At 38.9% G+C, this 20,167-nt stretch overlaps 1 protein-coding gene across 1 annotated transcript in view; it reads left to right on the plus strand.

The window, feature by feature from the left end:
- The window catches only part of dph6 (diphthamine biosynthesis 6), a gene marked incomplete at its 5' end in the record, with an annotated part of 59,779 nt that extends 39,813 nt beyond the window's left edge, over positions 1-19,966 (plus strand). The window contains 3 exon segments of the mRNA XM_014009720.1: positions 11,192-11,440; positions 16,753-17,137; positions 18,697-19,966. Coding sequence (XP_013865174.1) covers positions 11,192-11,440; positions 16,753-17,137; positions 18,697-18,815 — 753 coding nt within the window.
- Positions 19,967-20,167: the final 201 nt, after the last annotated feature.

Here is a 20,167-nt window from a genome sequence, read left to right on the forward strand (position 1 = left end):
GTGCCTTTCAAGACACCCAAGGACACTACTAAATTAATCTATACAAAATTACAATAAATACACTGAAACTATAACTATAACTATAACTATAAACTAAATGACTAAAAAATTAAAGTGAGAAGGCAAATGTGAACAGATGAGTTATAAGTTGTGATTTGAAGGTTGCAGGAGAGTCGATACTTGCTTCAAATTATCGTTTTTTTATCTCAAATATTAATACATTTTAAGAGAATTTGACTATTTTTAGTTAGAAACCTGAACACAGAAAATGCAATATATAGAAATTAAAGTTATTGCTTCCCTTTAAGGTTTAGTTTCACTCAGAATGTTTCATTGCTGCAAAAACCCAGTGTGCAACCACAACAACCAAAGGGAAAAAAACAAGCAACACTTCCCTCCACCACCATCTCATCAAACAACCTTCCCACCCTTACATCTTCAAACTTCCTCAGCTCACATCTAGAGACTACATTTACCTCAATTATCACGGAAGAGTAATTAGCTAAAGAACAGTGTGTGTGCATGCATCTGCATTCRGGGAGGTATCCATGCAGCACGAACAGATTAATTAGGACGTTTAACTTCATTTCTAATACAACAAAATTAATCCCATAAAATATGAGGCGTCTCTTAGGAGGTGCCTGTCAGCATCTGATGCCTCTCCCCTGTTTGCCATAATCTATTAAAACCCTGCTTTTATCTCACCTCTCCCTTGTCATGCGTTATGGATTTTTTCATAAACATGRCCCATACTTCATAAATGTCTCAATTTTCTAGTCTATTAACATTACTTCAAAAGCGCTTGATAAAACAGGAGGGCATGCGTGAAATAATGCACCAATAATATGAAACGCTGGAGGCTAGAACAGTAGGGGCGGCTCTCCAGCATGCACGCTCAGACAATGCAAGGGATGTTATCAAGTTTAATAAAAGAACAAATGATCACTTCCAACTAGGGAGGAGGGGAGACGAGGCAGGGAGGACGGTGTGGGTTCAGGAGGAGAACAGTTGTCGAGTAATTGAGTTGATGAAAAATGAGGTCTTGAAGGCTTCGCGGTTTGAGAAGTTATGCGATTGAAGGCTCCTCAGAGCTGTGGTATTCATCAGCACGTGTAGTTACTTGCTCCTATTTGCAGCAGAGGATGTTAACACGGATTTGTTTTCCTTTTCATATTACTGTAGGTGCAAGCAGAATAGGCTCGTTGTTTCTTTGCCTGAATGCCTGAGTTGTGTGCAGCGAGTTGAACCTTTTGTCTGGGGAGAGAGTCGGCGAGCGTTTTGACTGACAGTCGAGCCTCACCTCAAAGCCTTTCCGCAGAGAGCATCGATTCAGTTCCTATCTCTGCATATCACCTCTGTAGGCTTGTTCCCAAACACCAGGGTCAACTGCCTTCACTTGAATCGGACAAATAGGAAACGTGCTGATCAAACTCAGTAAGACCTGACCGCAGAGACGTGTCTGCTGTTAGCCCCGAGGCCAAGTCTCGCAGGGACGCATGTGGACACACACATACGCCTGTGTGCTCTTTGTGGTAGGCTCTGTGCGACAAGGTGAGTTGTTGTGATCGTTAAAATGAGTCATGGGTAAGTCACTGTAATACTCTCATGACTAAATGAAATGTATAAGGTATTCAAATGACAAGCACATGCAAACTACACATTATCTCTATGATACGTTATCTTTTATGCCAGAATGCCACAGCGAGAGCAGGACTTTTCCCCCTTCATTTTTTATACATCCCCACATTCCGAGAAATATATTTGTTTTGACACGTGGTCTTTGCTTCATCTTGGGACAGTGCTGAGCTGCTGGCTGGGGGATGGGCGCTTGTGTCTCTAAATGCAGACACATATATGCGAGAGGTCAGATCACACCACCTTTTTAATCTGATGAGGGGGCAGTTTTATGGGAAGTGGTAGACAGCAGCAAGGGTAATTACGTTGCTTCCAGCACTGTCCTCCCAGGCCCCTGTCTTCCCTTGCTTACCCGCTGTGACGGCGTGGAGGCTGACCCGCCTTGGCGGTCATCATTTCCATGAGACATTGGCGTGTTTTGCTACAGTATCCTGTGCTGCTGCTGCTGCAGCTCTACATGGGCACAGGCTGGTATCGGCTTGTACCAGGCGAGGACAGGGGAAGGACTGGATCTGTCAGAGTGCATCGGCTCTCAGGCGGTCGCCTTTGCCTTTGCTGTGCCTCTGCCTTGGCCCCTGCCACACTCCCACTCAATAATGGGCCCACGCCAATGACAACTGATCCTAATTGTCTTTGAACAGCTCTTCATGTATTATTGGTGCCTGACTGCCTTGGTTCATGTCAACAAGCCATAGGAAGTTGGGACAGGGTAGCTATCGTCCCTCTTTTTTTCACACGCAAGGCAAAAACAAATATGCAGAGATACACATCATAGTATTTGGACATTGTATGTAAATGTAGGCTGAAGTTTACTCCTCTTCGCAGGTCCAGATGTCCCTCAAGAAGCTTGGCAAATTCACAAATAACTACATTAAAGGGCACAATGTTTTGCATCTATTTGGGGGAGTGTACCAAAACATTATTGTAATCTATATACTGTTTGAATATAATTACATTTGATAAATGGTAGACGCTGATTTTTAATTTAAGAGAACCGCGTACTACATTAGTGTGTATGTGTGTATATATGAGAGAGTTCTTGTTTGCTTCTCACTGTGTCATCGCTGATGAGCAGTGGGAGGGTGAACGGTTCAGAGACATCAAGAAAGCATCTGAAAAGCATCATGTAAAGATTCCACCACTGCAGACATCTGCCGAGACACTCGCGCTATTACAATTACAATCACAAACACTCAGTCAAAACACATCAATTATTTGTAGTCCCAAGTGTGAATTATTACCCCATATCCCACTATTTACTTCTCGTTTCACCCCGATATTAGAATCCAGTGAAAGGAGAGGTGGCTGTTTTATTTGCAGGATGAAATAACTGAATACCAGATGCATAGATAAAAAGCATAGCGGCGTGTCCTGTCCACTCCCATCACTGTCTGAGAGAGGAGAGATGTATGACCATCCCATTACTATGGTAACTAGCCACTATATTCAGAGCTGCCCGGGTGTGTTTCTTCCCCCTGCCGTGACGAGAGGGCATAGCTGACAGGGCCTGCATACACACACATAAACACACAAATAGGAAGGATCCAGAAGACGTATTTTTTTTTGGTTTGTTTTGTTGCAAAATTTTATGTGGCAAATTTAGACAAAATATTACAGCAACCTTACATTGCAGAATGCTGATATGTAGATATTCTTTCTGCTGTTCAGTATTTGTTCAGTATTTCTAATCATCTTTTATCCATTTTATAATTCTGAATTGGAATAATTTAAGCAATCAAATACAAAGTGGTTATTAGAATGTTTTGTTTAATATAATTGTGATTAAGAGAAACTTGGATAGATATTATTTATATAATAAAAGTGTACAACTATAATCAGCCCATATTTATAAGCTTACTTCACTCAGTGTCTCTGAGTTATTGCTTTAATGCAGTTAAATGACTTTTGTAATTATGCCTCTGTGATTCTACAAGTTATATCAAAAAAACCTTCAACAACTGGGTAGAAATGACTACCTCCACATAGAACAAAACAATACATTTTCTGTCTTGTCTTTATTTACTAAGCTTTATTTTCTAGCTGCACTACAAATGACTCAGGAGAGGGTTAGTGTTGATTTCTCATTGATTTTCAGCCTCCTGCTTCGCCATAAATTTCACATGAAACAATTCTTCAGAGAATTAAGTTTTAACTTGGGTCATTCAGGTTTCAGATGCTGTTATTATTAAAACATGCTTTGTTGCAGAGGAATCTTGTGGAGATGAAAATCTACTGCCACGTGTTTTTGTTGTCTTTGGTATGTCAGCATGTTGAATTGAAATATAAAATTATTATCAATAAAGGTTCATAATGCAGAAAATTCCTAGTCCCACCAGTGAGGGCAGTGTAATAAAGAGATGTTAAGAATTCAGTCATAGGATATGAGCAATATAATATTTACTGCATGTCAAAATTTATTGAATTAGATGCAGTGCCTTGACCTAATTAATAGTTGCTGTATTTTTTATGTGGAATTGAGAACACTTATAAATTCACTATAATAAAAGTTTTTTTGTTAAATATATTTACCAAAACTATAAAAATGAATTTTAATCTTTGTTTCATATTTTTATTTTATTATTTTATTTACATTTAAATACTCTTTAATCATGCTGAGGTTTTCTATAATAATAATAATAATAATAATAATAATAATAATAATAATAATAATGCTAACACTGTGACTTCATGAAATTGTTAGTTAAATCTTTAAAGTTTTAATGTAAATTTTCTTTGCATATATCCTTGCTTTCCCTTGTTGAAAGTTAAGGGTTAATTATGTAAATATGTTGAAAATGATAAAGAGAAAAAGTAAAATCCAAGTAGACTCTCAACACCGTCTCGTCTGACGGTTTGTGGTTTTACCAGTGCRTTGAAGTCCTTCTGATGTTCAGTGTGTTTTTTTTTAATGTAACCATACTGCCATCTGTTGAGAAGAARAGGCATTGAATGTTGGTTCCTTACCTATATTTTTTGTTCCATATTTCTGTCATTTTGCCATCATCTCTTTTTGTATATTTTATTTGTGAAGACTGAAACCTTATTTTGTCTATTATAAGCATAGAGCATCAATAAGGCAGAAATGTATGCCTCTATCAGTCTCTTCTAGTTGTGAGCATAACTGTCTCATCTCATTAAAGCAGTAGCTAAATATTGCTAATATGCTACAAATATCCATAATGTCTCACGCAGAATAGATTTTTTTCAGTCTGTAGTGCTATCCTGCATAAATTACATTCAAAATGATACAGCTTCACCAGCATTGACACTTGCACTTTTGTTTATGTGTTTATTTGTATCCAGGTTAAGTTGTTGGTGCCTTTTCTTACCAGCTGGACTTTGAGAGAGCCTCATAAAAAACAGGCAAAACAGAAAAAGACAGAAGAGACGAGATGGTCACAGCTGGGAAGGGAGACAGAATGGGGGAGATGAGGGTTGCAGTTTCAGCATCATTCAGTCAGACAACATGCCCCTCAGCTGAAACAGCGAGACCCTCCCCGATTCTCTCGAATTAGGGAGATTAGCAGGAAAGCGCATAATGCAGGATGATGGAATTTGTCATAATTTGCATTGTCCTGGAAAGATTCGGCTTGATAGAGTGATGCATGGAGGGGTTTGTCATGTCCTACGGGCAGGTCATAGAGGAAGCTTGGCAGAAATGATTTTTGCGATATGTGCATCAGTCGTAAAAGCCTCACAACCAATTTGTCAAAAAAATGTGAGGTCGGGACAGTTGAAGGCAGCGGGGCATTTCGCCTAACCCAATGAAAAACCATGCCCCTCCATCACTCTTCGTTCACAGCCCGGCTCTGGTGTGGCACTGTACTACAATGCAGAAGACAATTTCATTACATCAGCCTTGGGTATTTGTTATGATTTATTTAAACATATTTTTAAAATTATTGTAGCAACTATACCCATATACAACAACACACAAAAACAGGTTAAATTAAAACTAGCTATGTCTTATTATATTTTTGGGATTAAATGAGAAGATGTTTTTTTTTGTTTGTTTATTTGTGCCTTTTCCGATCCATCTCCCTGAGCGTTCAGATTTCAGGCCTCTGACCTTGTGTATCGGACTGAGTGGCAGATCCTGACCAGCATAAAGCTGACCAGAGCTGACACTGCGGTGTTACAGCTCCACATAGTTCAACGTCTAAAGAGTGGACATGTTGAGGACAGCTAGAAGAAAAGGAAAAGAAAAATATACACTAGCTTTGAAAAGTGATGGGAGGGGAGGACAGGGGGTGGGGGGTACTGTCCCTCAGACTGACCATACATTGCTTCAACAATGGCTCATTATAGTTGTGTAATTTGAGTTTTTCTCTCTTTTTATCAGTATAGGAATTGTAATTTTTAATGTATGCTAATGGATTGTATTCTGAATTCATGTGCAACCTTAAACTCGGTAGAATACATTGAGAAATTCCTTATTTGTCTCTCTTCCTTGTGCACTTCAAATGGTTATTTATGTCACCGTTTAAGGAACACTAATGTTTTGTGACAGAGGGGCATACAGGGGTTAGGCTCAAACTGGAGCGCCAAGGAAACAAAACAAGGAGGAAATAAAAAAACTAATATCTTTCCCTATTTTTGATGAATCCTTAAATCAAGAATAACAAAGCGAAAGGTTCTGTGGGAGCAAGAAAGGTCGTGGCTCTGCTGAAAGGTTTGCATTTGTAGAAATGAGGTGTCAGAAGAGGCAGGATTTCCTCAGGGTGCGGCACAACATGAGCCCATTTCTTATCATTTACTTCTCCCAAATGTGATCTGCTTTGGATTCCCTAATTCTTAGAGAAATCCACAGACTTGAAGCCAGTTCAAGATGAAATCGCAGCACACATCCCTGACAAACTGCCATCCACCACACAAGGATTAAACAGTTGTCGTATTTCAAATCCCTGCCAAAAGGAAGTACCGGTAATATATGCACTTAAATRAATACAAAACCCTTGTCTCAGTTTTTGATTTTTGCATTTTGAGGTGTTTTTCATCTCAGAGATATTTAAGAACAGAAGAAATGCATTGAAGAGAAAAGAGAAATCTTGAAATTTTGCTCATTAAAAATAACAAAATTTATTAACATTACATCAAAATAGTTTTATAGCTCAAATCAAGTTCAATTTGAACTGGTGATGTTCTTTTTTTTACATTATTACATTTTCAATACTCACAATTAATGGCTTTTTTTCTAACCAGTGCAACATAGATGATTTCCTCATAACTATTTAAACAACTCTCAAGTAACACTTAATTAAACTGAAATATAACATATATTTTTAAGCAACACCACACTGCCCCTCCCTTCAGTTGCATGGCTCCTGGCATGAAAGAAAAGTTATGATATATAAATCTAAGCTGTTTTGCACATTTTGTGTTATCATTTTTCTGTTTAAATTATGTATGAGGTCTCAATGGGGAGAAATGTGACCATTAGCATATCTGATAGGGACTCTGGAGCTGTTTTCCACCTCTCTCTGTCCTTGGAACGAGGCAGACTAACCTGACTGTTCGTCAATACCAGGTCATTTTATCCAGGCCGGCCCGGTTCATCTACACCAATCTAAAACTCTGCTAATGACACCCTGAGACGTTCTCAGTGTGATGGGGGACCCAGAGGGTTCCAACACTAATATGAATATAGTCTAGCACCGTCTGGTCTTCTCTGGAAGCTCTTTGACAAAAAWTGCAATTAGAAACACCTCAGACACACCAATTTGAAATGAGACACTGCTATGTTCTCTGACTACATTTACTTATGTTACTGTCTACACCTCAAAGACAGAAAAAAAAACATTCCTTTGAGGTTGGGAATCTTTGGACTTGTCCCTAGGTTCATTAGAGAAAAAATATAGCATTTAAACAGGCTAAAAGTAGATGAAGTCCAAAGCAAAAACACATCTCAGTTACATATTTTAACAAAATCAATAAAATACATTGTTTTGTTCCTTGCTGCTAAGCTAACTGGAAATTTGTTGGGCGTTAAGTCTTCAGAAATGTTCTAACATTTGCTTTAAATAAAAAATTTTATTACTAGCTTTGTGGGGAGGCTCAAAGGGATTATTTAGTTTCTTTAAGTTTTTTTAGCAGTCTCAGTTTGGAAAGATAAAGATTAAATTCTGACCAGATGTACGAGCTAACAACTAGTCAAAGAAAGGCCAAAGTGAATGTCTGCCATTTTAAAACAACTCTCATTTCAAACATTTTATAGCACTTAATGCAAACAGTATTTTGTAAATCTTATCATTGCCTTCAGTTATTCTAGCAATGATAATATACTATTCTTGTTGACAGTGCTTCAGAATGCACTGCAAGTGTATATTCTATAAATCTTATCCGCTGTAAAGGTTTATAAAAAGTAGTGTTCATGCGAAGTGTTGTGAATTCTTTTAGATTGGCTCTGCTCAAATTAGCCATTAGCTCATTTGACCAGTCAGAATTTAACTGTAATTTTCTATAATGAGTTTGTACAGAGAGGTGTCTTCAACAGGTGAGATAATAACTGACCATAACTACTCCGCAGAACCCACTTCCAAAGATATGAACTACTGCTTTTTTTATTTTTTGCTTTTCATAGATTAATTGTATTTTATTCTGGAATCTACAATGACACATAAAAAAAAAGACTGATGTCAATATTTTACTCAGTTGAATTATAAAAATAAACCAACAGAAATATGTTGCATTAGTTTTGCTTTGCCCACTAAAAGACAGCACATTATCCCTTTTCTCTCTGGACCATTTAGACTGCTAAGACTACCATTTGAAAAATACTTACCTTGTTAAAGAAAGTTTAATGTCATATGCAATTATTTGACCCTTATGAATATTAAAGGTTCCCATCTCTGGCCTATTAAAAATGCATGTGGCATTGTGGTTGTTGATCACGTTTAGAACGGCCATGCAAATTGGACTGTCTTTCCTGTCAGGGCCTCAGATGAATAATGTAGTTGTGTTGTATGTTCAGGGACACACCATTGACAGTCAATTAACAAGTTTGATTGGTGTGTGAACTCATTCTTTTGAACTGTTAATTTTATGTAAATAGTATTCGCTCTCTCTTCTTTACTGTCCCCCCCCCCCCACCCCCAACCATGATCAACACAGAAACTATAAAACCCTAGATCCTCCACCTCCCACTAAGAGTAACCAGAGTGGGATGCTTAATAATTGATCATCACACACCTGCTTGGTAGACGCTATGGGAAAATGCCTTTAACAGTCAAGGGGCTCCGTGCTTGCACCTTTTGATATTCAAATTGACAAATGGTATTTGGTCTTGATGAATTCTGAATGCAGCCAGCACTTTTTTATGTGGAGGAGCTTGTTAAAAGATTGTAGCCCCACGTCCAACCTGATGGACCTCTTCTCTGTTGGAGTGGGTATGATGGCATTTGATGGCTCGTAAATGGAATGCCAATTGACAATTTGTTGTTGATGTGTGGGGAATCTGGCTTTTATGTTAGGCAGTCACAGTAATGCAGGCTCCCGGGCAGATCCTGCTTTCAGGTAAATGATCCGGTGATTGATCCAAATGGTTGAAAGCAGTGTGGGCCTTATCTCCCTCCTCTCCTCTCTTTTACTCGCCTGCTCCTCTCTGACTTGTCTTCCCTCCATCTCTTGTCTCATACACTATCCCAGTAATTTGCAGCAGCAAGGATGGAAGCTAAAGCTTCATCAAAGCTGACAAGTGAACCCAGGAGCTGGGGATCATGGCTAACCCATTCAATTATGGAAATAGCAATGACAGTGTCTGCCCTCTAGCTAAACAGTTGTGTGGCTAACATCTTGTTTTGTTGGCGTCTGGTAAAAGACCCAGTTTTACACATTTAAAACATGGAGACATCTTGTAACCCACTAACATCTGCAAGAACTTGGGTGACACTGATCTGAACAGGTAAAACAAAATATATATTATGAAATAAGCAGAATAGGAAGTGAAGTTTGGGTAGTATTAACCTTTTGTACACACACACCACGCTAATTTCATTTGAAACACAATATTGTTGGCTGTGTCTTTGCTCATCGGTGAACTATCTTGTTGATGTTATCAGTTGGTTGTCTCCAAAGATCTGCATGTTGTGTAGATTTCTGAAATTTATAGCATTTCTTGGGCACCCGTTTGCATTGACTATTACTTAGTGTCCAGAGCTAATCCCGTCCAACCTCAAACACTGCTGATCTACCAGGTCTCTAAAGGCCTGACCTCCTAAATGCCATCCCTCATGCTGACTTGTCTGTCTGCATTAAGCAGATAGATTTTTTTTAGGTTTTATTATTCAAAGAGCTTAACTCTAACACAGGTATTTAACAGAGAATTGAGCTTATTATCACACGGCTAATTATGCTTATGAATAACATTGGTGCCACTGAGAAATATTGGCAAGCATCTAACAAAATATGTGTTTGCATTAGACGTGTGAAACATGGGCTGTTGGCGATAAGAAGATGACAATTGGGAGCTGGAACTTGTTAATTAATGTACCGCTAATCAAATATAGGCTTATAGTTATTGTTGATTTGATTAAAGCACATTGTTAAATGATGTACTTTTTTTTAAACAAAGCTTTTTTTGTTGTTGAATGACTTCACTCAGTTTTCTAATTCGAAACATTTTACATAGAATTTTTGTTTTACTTAACACATAATACTTGCGTAGTTCACTCTTTCATAAATAAGATATTATCTGAATTGTCTTTGAAAGCTAACTTTTTTATTGACTAACACAGTTTCCAAGTCTTTTGTTCAGCATCATTCACTGTGTGTGTGTGCCTGTGTGCGTGCGTGCGTGTGTGTGTATATATATAAACTAATAAACCATAACAAATAATTACTGTATGATACCTTGTTTGCAAGTCAGATTTTAGTTTCTGAACCAAGTTTATTACTTTATATTTTTGAAAACCTTAAACCATAAAGGTTCACCAGACAGATGTTTTCAATTCTTTAAGACTTCATTTTGTTAAAAACTGCACCAGTTTATTTAGAAAGAAAATAAAAATACCTTTACACCTTATCTTATTTTATTCTAACTCCACACATAACGAATCGCAGCTTGATCATTTGAACAGTTAAACTAGTAAATCAGTCTTATTTTTACATTTGTCCTTTGATTTCYAAATATAGTTAACTCAGTAAGCTGGACATACAACCAGTTTAGGTGGCAGCTGGCACTAAAAAAACTTACTGTTTTGTCTTTAAACCTACTGGAGATAAACCAAAATTGTTTAATGCCGATCTWCAGAGTCAATCAGAAAATCAGCCTATTCCGGTCTTCTGTTGAACAGTTTAGCTGGACCGGTGGCTTGGCTTGAGTAGTAACAGGTGGTCACTACATTGCTTTGATCTCTACCACTGATCATTTTGTAAAGTGTAAAGATATTTTCAAGAGATGTGATTCTTAACAGCCCCTCTATGTAGCCTTTTTTTGTAGCATTCTTATGATTTTTTTTGTTATAAGCACAACTTTATCAAGTTGCAAATGTTGACTAAATCTAAACTTGTTTTTACTGTATCATTTCTGATGTTTTTGTTGCCTTTTTTCTTGTTCCAGGTAGGTGAGGTGGTGTTCTGTGCTGGTCAAATTGCTTTGGTCCCCTGCACCATGCATTTAGTAAAGGCTGGTACCTACACTCAAACCCGAATGTCTTTCAGCCATGTGAAGAAGGTTCTGGAAGCTGTGATCAACAACTTGACTCTGGCGCATGTSGTCCAGGCCCACTGCTACACTACAAGACGCCAAGACATTGCTATGATCAGAACTGTCTGGGACAGCATGCTGAAGTCTACAGGGGAAGAGAAGGTCAGACACTTTGGAGTAGAATTTTGTTTTATGAAATATAAAAGTGTAGTTACATAGAAAATGAATGACTTGTTTTATCATAGATGCAGAGGAAATATTGATAATACTAATAGGATGAGCACATTTTTAATGGATTTAAAAAAAAAACAACTGAATACATGCATCAATTATTAAATAAAAGAAGGGGAAACTAGCCATGAGATTCTTGTTTTTCAGAGATGCCTATTAAACTTTGTGTTTTATAGTTAAAAAAAATATATGTGGATGTTTCAAGCCCCTCTCTGCCCCCATGAGACCCAAGCCACTGCTACTGATATTTACCAGTGAGTGTGCTCATGAAAAGTTGATGATGTGGGAAACGCTGGCGTCTTTGATAATGCAGAGCTTGGCACAGAAGCAGATGTCTTCCTCAGAGCCTCCCTAATCCTTTGCCCCCACACACCATTTTAGAGCGGTGTTCAACTCTCAGAGCAGCTTATCCCCCTCCTCGATCCTCTTCCCTGCCACCACCCTCCACCCTTTGCTCCATTCTGCCGCGCTGGCTTACAACCCTTGCTCCGAACATCTAATAGGGGCTCCAGTCTCCCTTGGCAGCCCTTCTCCTCCCACAGTAATCTGCCTAACCATGGGAATAGGGCCTCGGGGAGAGCGGCAGGAGCCCACCTCCAACATGTGGCTTGGTATAGATCTGAACAGTTTGAAAGACTCGGGCGAAAATGTCAACTTTATGTCACTTTGCAGCACTTTATAAAGCAGAACTAARTGAAAAATTCTAATCATATTTAAATTTTAAACAGCTTTAACACTTTTGATGGAAATATCTGAATTCTAAAACATATATGCATCACAACTCTCCAATAAATGCTGGTGGTTTTTTTTTTTTTTTTTTTTTTTTTTTTTTTTTTTTTTTTTTTTTTTTTTTTTTTTTTTTTTTTGATATTTTACAGTATTTGACTCATTTGCTTTAATGAAAATCACAATGGGTTAAAAGTATTAAAAGCCATGTCGGTGCAATGCAAATTTAGCGTACAGCCTGTGTCACTCTGTTAGACAGGCTAACTACAGGCAAAGCTTTGGCAAGTAAAACTTGGTTCATGCCAGAGGTGGCAGAAGATGGATAACATTGTCCATCTGTTGTGCTTTCTTACAACCTGTCAAAACAGTTTAAAATATTTATCTAACCTGTAATGTTTACCAAGAGGCAACGTTTTAAGATGTGTCTTTAATTGAGAATTCAAGATCTTACCTGCCAGAGAGATTCTATATTGTAGATGCCAGTCACCATTCTAACCACTCACTTTGTTTTGGCTTTAGCTCTTTTTCACTTAAAGGGCATTTTGCATTGCATGAAATGTTTAGTTTCCAACAGTTTGGCATAAACTTCAGAAAACTTATATCCAAAAGTTTGAGAAAAATAAAAAACACAACCTTTTTTTAAATTTAACTATTAAATAAATACATTTTAATTCTTATCAAACCTTGGTTTTTGATCATCTCACATAAACAGAGTGGAAATAGGTGTAGCGTTATAAGACTGAGTCTTTAGTTGAAATGTATATTTTAAGGTAGATATTGAAAAACCTAACATAATTTAATGAAGTCAAAAATATACAGTATAAAGGAATTCAAATATCAAAATTACAAGAAAAAATATTGTCTGAGAAATTAAATGATAAATTTTGGGCATCACTGTGGGTTAGTGGTTAGCGCTGTCTAACAGCAAGAATGTCCTGGTTTCAAGTCCTGGATTAGACCTGGAGTCTTTCTGTATGGAGATGAAATGTTATCATGTTTATGGGTTTTCTCCAGGTACTCTAATATCCCCCACAGTCAAAAAAAAAATAACATCCATGTTTAGGCTGCCTTCTACGGAGCCCGTGAGGGAACATGGGAGATTTTTTTTCTTTTGTGTTCCCACGGAACAGTATTGCGTTACCTCGCAATACCTTTTGCATACCCTCGCAAAAGTAGTTTATCACTATTGTGCCTGSCGGTTTATTAACAAACTCACATGTTCACCATTAGCGAGTTAGCCTACTGCTTTAATTCAGCTTCAGAATGAATATATCTCACACAGCCACGCATGGAAGTATGTCATATGCCGGTATTTTCACACAGTACATCAACGTCAATTTCACGAACTTGTGGTGACATCATGTTTTGGTAACAGGATATTTCAAAATAAAAGTCTGATTTAATTCAGTTCATATACAAAACAAYCTTTTGCGTGGGAACGCAAAACAATTTTGCGAGGTAAAGCAAAAGTATTGCGAGGGAACGCAATACTATTGCATGGGAACGCAAAAGAAAAAAAAATCTCCCCATGTCACCTCGCGAGCTCCGTAGCCTTCAGATCCAGGCCTTTCTTAAAAAAGAGATCTGTGATCTCAATGGGATTTGACTTGTTACATATGGGTTAATAGTAATAAATGAATGGTTCATGAAATCTTATGTAAGCAGATGAACAGAGCTGGCTCCTGGTTCCAGGTTGCTTATATCAAAATCTTAAGCAAAAGTCTTGTATACATACTGTACACACATACTGTATACATATGTGAGTGTGTGCACGTGCGTGCGTGCGCATGCGTCGATGTGTGTGTGTTTATGGATCAAAATGCAGAGTATGCCTGTGAAGCCATAGGGCCCCGTAGCTGTTACGAGTTAATAATTTTTCCAGTCAGGTGGATGAAGAAGCTTGCAGGGTTAATTGGGAGCATACTGGAGTCGCTACACGTGTGAAATTGTATTTACGCTGCATTAAACCACAAAGAGCTTGTTTGTCTGTGTGCATACAATAATGTGTGCAAAAGGTTTGACGACTGAGGAGATGGTGATGTGATAAGTCAGGAAATGTTAAACAGACATCCCTTTGTGATGAAACATGAAACATATTGAATGTAAAGCAAATATTAATTAATGCTAAATCATGTTACTGGAAAAAAAAAGTTGTGAACAATAGCTTTATTAACAGTTTGTGCTAAAGTCTTTTCTCAACAGCACAGCAAAACTTTTTAGGAACTTTTTAAGTGTACCTACTGCTGTGATTTTAAAGTGACCACATCATTATAAACTTTTCTTCTCCCTATTGACGTCGCAGTGAGTTTCATTTGCACAAACAATCTGGCAAACCTCACAGTGGAATCTTGGGAAAAGAGCGAATAAAGGGGTGAAAACGAAGGGATATTATAGCAGACTGACAGCACTACAGTAAGTGCTGAGACATAAGAACCACACGCTGAAGGCGTCCTGCTGGGCAGGAAATGTAGGGGAACTGGCTAAGCTGTGCAGCCCCATCAGCTCCCTGCTGTTCCCCTCCTTTACACCACTTCCTTATTACCGTGTTTACCGTTCGGCTTTCATGCCTATCGGCCCTCCAACCCACCACACGCTCCAGGCACATGAGCGCAAGTTAAAGGAGGGGAGGGGAATGGAGAAAAAGGAAAACAAACATAAGAAGGAGCAGGTCACACCCCATCAGTGTTAGAGAGCTGAGCACAGCAAATTCAAACTGCATGTGCTCTTACCTGCTACCTACAGAGTGAAAAAGCACAGGGGGAATGGTGCATGCCCTGGAACTGAAGTGGCATGAAGTAATGAGATGGATTGAGTTAAGTGGCTGGTGAGGAACACACACACACTCATTCTGCCACCTGCCGGCCCCCCTGACTTGCCACTCCAGCACTCAGCTCCGTCATATATCAAACTCTGTTCTTTATCGGATTAATTTAATTAGTGATGTCTGATCAGGGAGGAGTGAAAGTGTTCTCTCTCGCTCCGCTCTGCCAGCAACGGCGCCCAGTAATAGAGCTGTGACCATTATTCCATGTTTGCATACAGAAGCACATTAAATGTAGTACATTTAGCAGCACAGAACTGCTGAGCAATCTTCCCACCTAATGTTGAGTTGTAGTAGGTGCGTTAAAAAGGAAACAAATGTGGACTGATGTAACCTTATCCGACAGCTCTTATAAAAAGTCAGCAACTGTGCTGTGGCAATGAAATCCTGCCAGAGGCTTATGCACTGCAATGAAGTCCTCAAATCCTCTTGCAGACTGCTGGTTGGGTATACTACCCAGGCACTCAAGGCCTGCAGGGTGGCCTTTAAGCCTGGCTGAGCAAGAACTCTCTGTCCTGTCACTTTTCTCCCTACTTTSCTTTCTGTTCCATGTTCAATCACTATTGACAAGCGCTGGAGCACTTCCCTCCAGGAGAATACCTAGCCTGTGCCAGAAGTGCTAATCTAACATTTATCAAAGCTCTGGACACGTATATGTGCTGTCACTTTGTCTGACATGTGGCGAGGTCTGTGCTGACATGGCTTTTGTTGTTGCCCTCGTTGATTGTTATTGTTGATCACTGCAAACAAGCTCCCTTCAAAATCAGCACAGTTCAGAAATCTTAACCTAACCTCTTCACGTTTTTTTTTCCCCCACAAGTGTTTGCTTAAGTTGAATCTGAAGGTAAGTGCTACTTCAGTGAATGTGGCAGATTGGGTCATGACGGGTCCGTCTTTTGAAGGGACAAAGAGGCCAAAGAGGCCGCCATTTGGTCTTGTCAATTATTATGTTGTTTTCTTTTGTGAGTGAATATCAAAATAAAATGCAAGTAACCTGTTATTATTTTGCACTTAAGAAGTGGGGTGTAAGTGGATGAAAATTGATCCAGCAAATTGAAAAGGGGGTTAAGTGTTTTCTGCCCTATCGACTCTGACTGAAATGACAGTTACACAAAACACTCATTTCTCTCCCATTAGCAGATGAAGCCACCACCAAGCATTATTAGGGGGACCACATTGTAGCAGTGCTCTTGGACATTTTGTTTCTGTTAATGGCCCTCAGTCCAAAGAAGAAAGACCACTATTTTGCCTGTAGAAATGAAATTGAGACTTTAAATGTGTTTGATGAACATGTTGTGATTCTCCTCGAAAAGGCAAAGTCGTCTTGGATAGAATCTGTCATGTTGGCAAATGCAACTCAAATTTAATTCTTCTGTGTGTTTTATTTACTGCGGTGGCAAACACTGGGGATCATTCTGAATTGTTTGTACTCTGTCATTACCAAGGGTCATTTCACAGTCTCGCATTATTTGAAATGCTGTCAGCCTGTCATGTAAAAAGCCCGTCTTAGTGCTGCATGGTTGCATTTTTCTGATGGGCTTTACAATAATGTTGATGGGTTAGTGTTTGTGTTCAGAGACCACATGCACGCACCACAGCGGGAGGGCCRTACATTTGATTGATTGTAGTGTTTTAAGGAATGTATAGTATATAATTTCCCATGTGGTTAATTTGAATGCAATTTGTTTCATTGCAGAACTTCTGGGAATCTGAAGTCAAACCAGTGCCATTGTTGATCGTAGTGGTACCTGCCTTACCCAAGGATGCTGCTGTTGAGCTTCATGTAACTGCAGTTGAAGATGATCCCTCCCAAAGAACATCCTATCAAATAACTACACATGTGGGGCATGGATCTATTGAGTGCCACACTGAACTGTCTGCTGATGGCTGTAGTGGGTCTCTGTCGCTTTCTTTGGATGTTCTTGGTGACAAGCTGGAGGCAAGTGATGTGAAATGTATCAGAGAGGAAGTTGGCTCCATATTCGTGAAGGCCATGAAGATGATGAACACTCAGCTGGTGCCACAGTGTGCACGGGTGTTCTACAAGTGCAGCCACACGCTGGTTCATCAGATTGTTGAAGGTATGCCATCAAAGACACTACCCCCAAACAGCCACAACATTAAAGGTAACATATCATGTGAAATCCACTTTTTTAGCAGTTAAATGAAATTTGATGTGTGCTTGGTGGCTCTAGGAGTGCAGAAAAGTTGGATTTTGTTTCTCCTGGTGTTGCGTAGATATCTTTTTATTCTTTTTGGGTGATATTTTTCAACCCGTTCAGTTTTCTCTATTTTGTTTGACGTTTTCTTAACTATGACAGCAAATTATTTCAGACAGAGCTGCCAAATAAGGTCTGGACTTATCAACTACAATATAGTCACCTTCTTTCTCCTCTGGCTCTGGCTCAGACTCTGGCTCCAACATGTAAAGCTGGGTGGGCCAGTCTTCTGTTGTTGACATCTTTTAATTAATTTGTAAATAAAACTTTTTCTGCACCGCTATATAGTGTAAACTGGCTTCTCAAATTACAAGAGACCACTCTGGAAGCTGGAGCAGGGTGGGGTAGAAAGTTTGGATTTAAAGAGACAGCCTCAAAACGAGTTGATCTGAGACACACCTCAGAAAAGGTGTAAAATGGGGGCTTGTGGAGTTACAATACGGAGGAATTGAGACCAAACCATTGCAGTTCTTCTTTTTATAGATCCCAACTGAATGATTTAAATGTGAAAAAGAAGGATTTAAAAGCAGGATACACCTCCTTTAAAACCCTTGTGGGGCTTGAATCATATTATCCGCCTTTTTCCAAGGCGGGGTACTTAGAAATACTCTCCGTTGGTCCGTCCATTTGTTACAATTTCAGACAGCTGTAACTTCCACACATAAAGGCTAAAATACACCAAACTTGGTATGAGTCATCCATGTTGCATGCCCGGCCATTCCATGTGGTCATATGACATAATCGAAGCCCCGCCCCCTGACAACAAGAAGTGACCTTGTTTTGGCTTGGAAACCTCCATCTCCGACCCTCTTGACCTAATCAGCAACAAATTGTGTAAGAACACAGATAAGAACTTGATCTCACTTGCTTTCAAGCACAAAGACTTTTTAGTGAAAGGCAAGGTCATGGCGGTGCAGCTAAGTCAGACATCATGCTGTGGACATACGGTTGGCTCTGAAACAGGGGTTCTTAACCTTTTTGACCTCGGGGCCCAATTTATTGAACATAAAGTGGCACGAGGCCCAGTCAGACATTACCAATGTACAGATCAAAATGATAATTATTCTAATCTAAATCTTGGTTTAATTTTTATTTTATTTACATCATAACTAAACTATCATAACTAACATAACTAAATTAAATACACTTACAGTTTAAAAGTAAAACTCCTGTCAAATAATCACAAAACATGATTATGACAAACATTTTTATATTGTAACCTGCCCATAGCAATTAGTTGAACAAATACAACAGTCAGTCAACAGACCACTCAGGCTTATCAACACACACACACACACACACACACACACACACATATGTACTGTATATACTACTAACAAGAAGATCTTAACAACAGCAAATAATTCATGTCATGACACTAATTCTTCACCCTCCTTTTCTCCATCTGGTCTGTCTTTCAGGACTTGAAGAAAGTTTGAGAAGCTCTTTGGCACAGTCCAGCCCGTCCTTGGCCTTTGTTCCAGTCTTGGACCTGTCAWACTCCCAGATCTTCCACTTGTCCTGCTGGCTCAGTTTATAGAAGTGTATATAGCAACTGACAGCTTTAAACTTCAGTGAAGCCTTTCTGGAGAAATTACTATGAAAATCTAATGACTTAAAAACAAAAGGAGATGTGAAAAGACTTCCCATCACGGACTATTTATAATACTGTAGCTAATTGTTGATGTTTGATTAAAAAAAGTGTGTCTCTAAACGTTCTCAAAGTTTACAGGTTGAAGCCTGTGTTTATTCTATTTTGAACTCCAGAACCTTGGCCAGTGATCCACGTTTTTCCCCCCAGCAGAGTTTAAGACCACAACAGCTGTTACTTTACCTCAAAGATGAGTCTAATGAAACTTCTACAACCTAAAAGTACATACCAGAGGATTACAGAGCATAGTCTACAAAGCAGAGTTTTTTATTTCAGGAGGTGATAAACTTCATCCCCTAATATCTTACTGATTCTGGTGGAGTTTCTCTGAGCTCACGAGCTGACAGTCCTCATAAAGACCCAGCACCTCTGACAGCATCTGTTCAGCTGTAAACCTGTAGATTTACTGTGCGACTGGTTCAAGGCTGTGTGTAATGTATTTGGATGAGGTGAGCGAGTTTCTCTCTCATGCTCCATGGGGCACTAGGTGTGTTATTATTGTGTAATAGGCAATCAGCACCAAGCACCTGAAAAGATTAAGCCTCTTTATGTTTTCTATTGATTCAAAGGCAGCCTGGTTAATAGAAGAAGGACACGAGCGCGCAAGGCTTCAGGGCAAGTGTGTGCTTTGTTAAGGAGTGTGCGCACGTTGAGGGGATGTCGGTGGTCACAGTGTGACAATATTGGAAGAAAATAACACCATTAACCAATGCTCCTGGAACATTTGTTTTCTCAAAGAGCGTGAACCATATTGATAATCTAAGTTTGAAAGCATCTTCACCCCGGCGAATCTCTTCATTGTGCTCGTGGAGCCGAGTGGGGTATTGATCTTCACCCAACACGATGTTCTTCTGATTGTTGTCATCAAAAATTGAACAATAGAGGCAGCCGATGGAGCCTTAAGAGCTGTATTGATTGTTGAAAAATACGAAGACGCAATTATTTATGAGCACAAGCGTCTGATTCTGCATAAATATACAGTGTGTGTGTTAACGTTCAGCTGAAATAAACACAACCTTCCACTGGAGGGAGATTCTGAATTTTCGATTGATGCTGCTGTTGATTTGTTTCTCAAACTTTTTATTTTATTTTATTTTTTTTGTTATAGTAAATGTCTTAACATGTATTCAAACATCTGTAAATCGTGTAAATAGTTGTCTGATTATAAACTTAGCACAAAACGTAAGGACGTGTTTGGTAGATTAATTCTTAGTTGTAACTATGCTTCTTGGCAATAAATC

Source organism: Austrofundulus limnaeus, unplaced genomic scaffold, assembly GCF_001266775.1.
Source record: "Austrofundulus limnaeus strain Quisiro unplaced genomic scaffold, Austrofundulus_limnaeus-1.0 Scaffold61, whole genome shotgun sequence".
Lineage (NCBI taxonomy): Eukaryota > Metazoa > Chordata > Actinopteri > Cyprinodontiformes > Rivulidae > Austrofundulus > Austrofundulus limnaeus.